This window comes from Echinops telfairi, unplaced genomic scaffold, assembly GCF_000313985.2.
Source record: "Echinops telfairi isolate 266 unplaced genomic scaffold, ASM31398v2 ScPeMD7_5592;HRSCAF=6446, whole genome shotgun sequence".
Lineage (NCBI taxonomy): Eukaryota > Metazoa > Chordata > Mammalia > Afrosoricida > Tenrecidae > Echinops > Echinops telfairi.
Window position 1 is genome coordinate 41,026,354 of NW_022109491.1, and position 1,697 is coordinate 41,028,050.

The 1,697-nt window shown below is 57.6% G+C and overlaps 1 protein-coding gene across 1 annotated transcript in view; it reads left to right on the plus strand.

Moving 5' to 3' along the window:
- Nucleotides 1-1,051: 1,051 nt before the first annotated feature.
- The window catches only part of MACROD2 (mono-ADP ribosylhydrolase 2), a 1,581,126-nt gene continuing 1,580,480 nt past the window's right edge, over nucleotides 1,052-1,697 (plus strand). Inside the window, exon 1 of the mRNA XM_045295172.1 lies at nucleotides 1,052-1,278. Coding sequence (XP_045151107.1) covers nucleotides 1,233-1,278 — 46 coding nt within the window. The 5' untranslated portion in view covers nucleotides 1,052-1,232. The remainder of the gene's footprint in view (nucleotides 1,279-1,697) is intronic.

Consider the following 1,697-nt stretch of genomic DNA (forward strand, 5'->3'; position numbering starts at 1 on the left):
TAGTATTACCCAGAATCATGCCAGGAACCAAGTAAAATGACCGAGCTCTACTTAACATCCAGTTGAATTTGTTTTTCAATAAGACTGCCTTTTCTAATTTAACATTTTAGTTGCCCATGGTTTTCTGGCTCTACCAACAACAAAACAAAACAAAATTGCTGCCCTTGAGTTGCTTCTGATTCAGAGACCCTCTAGGGCAGGTCCAAACTGTCCCTGGGGACTTTCGAAATTGTAACTCTTGACAGGCGTAGAAAGCCTCATCTTTCTCCCAGAGAGGGGCTGGTGGCTTTGAACTGCTGACCTTGAAGTTAGCAGCCCAATGCATAACCACTACGCCACCAGAGCTCCTACAAACCTAAAATACATAGTCAAGTCCACCCTTTTTCTTTTGCACTTTATCCAACGCAAACGAAATCCAATTCTTATTACTACAAGGTTGACAAGTCCTTTAAGATCTGGGACTATTCCCTAGTCCTACAACTTCTGTACGTTTTATTTGTTCACCAAGAGAAAGGCGTCAGATTACTTGGTAAAATTTGGCCAGCACGAAGGTGTTAAGAGTGCGCAAGGGCAATTTCTGTTGACCACTGTTTTCCTACCCACCTCCACATCCTCCAGTCAATGAGGCAGCTTTAGCCCATTTTTCCCCCAGTCATCTGGTACACCTGCTCTAAAGGTCACGCCTTCAGATTCTCTGGACCACCAGAGGCCCGTTGGAACGGTCGCCACGCACCCTTCCGTTTGGTGCAAGCTCTACGCCCTGCTCCCGTCGAGAGACTAAGTCCAGCCCCCTCACGCCCTGGCACCGCCCCTCCAGTTCCCCGACGTCCCCGGGCCTGCGCCTGCGCCTGCGCTCTGCGACCAAAGCCGCGTCGCTGGGTGGATGAAACCTGGAGAGCGGCGGGCGGCGCAGCCAATGGGAGGTGGCAGTGCCTAGAGGCTGGGAGGCGGGGCCTGCGCGGGTATCAGGTTAGCGCGAGGCGTGACCTAGTTGACAGGTTCTGAGGTGCCGCTGTAGCAGCGGTCGCCGGCTGAGGCGAGTGCGAGCAGAAGGCAACTGCGGGCTAGGGAGGAGGGCGGCGACTGGCAAGTGAGGAGCGGCGTGGGACCCAGACCCTCGTTCACTTTTTCCCTCCCGTGTGCCCCCTCCCACCCCTCCCACTCCACACACACCCTGTTTGCCCGTGAGCCTGGGGAACTTGCAGTTTAAAGCCAGCCACCCCCACGGCAACATGTACCCCAGCAACAAGAAGAAAAAGGTGTGGAGAGAGGAGAAAGGTAACCGGCCCGTCGAGTCTTGGGGGTACGGGGTGTGGGGTGGGGTGGGGGTGGGGGTCAGGGCTGTGTGTGCTGTAGCGCCCCCCGCCCGACCCCCTGTCTTGCGCCCCCACCCGAGGGTGCCGCCTCCCGCCTGTGTCCGTGTGGACACGCGTGCACACCGGCGTGCACGCGCTGCCCTGGTACCTGCAGCTGGCACACACCCCTCTCCTGCTGGCCATACCGGCTCACCGCTCACCTCTCTGGTGGACCTGGACACACTCAACTGCCCAACGCAGGCCCCAGGACCCCAGCTACGACTTTGTCATGCCTGCTGGGGTGTCCTTCGGACACGTGCCCGCGGGAGCCTTATGGGCTGCAGAGGCTGCTCTGCCTGTGCCCCGCTGCACACTCTCCTGTTTTGCCAGTAGTGCCCCCCC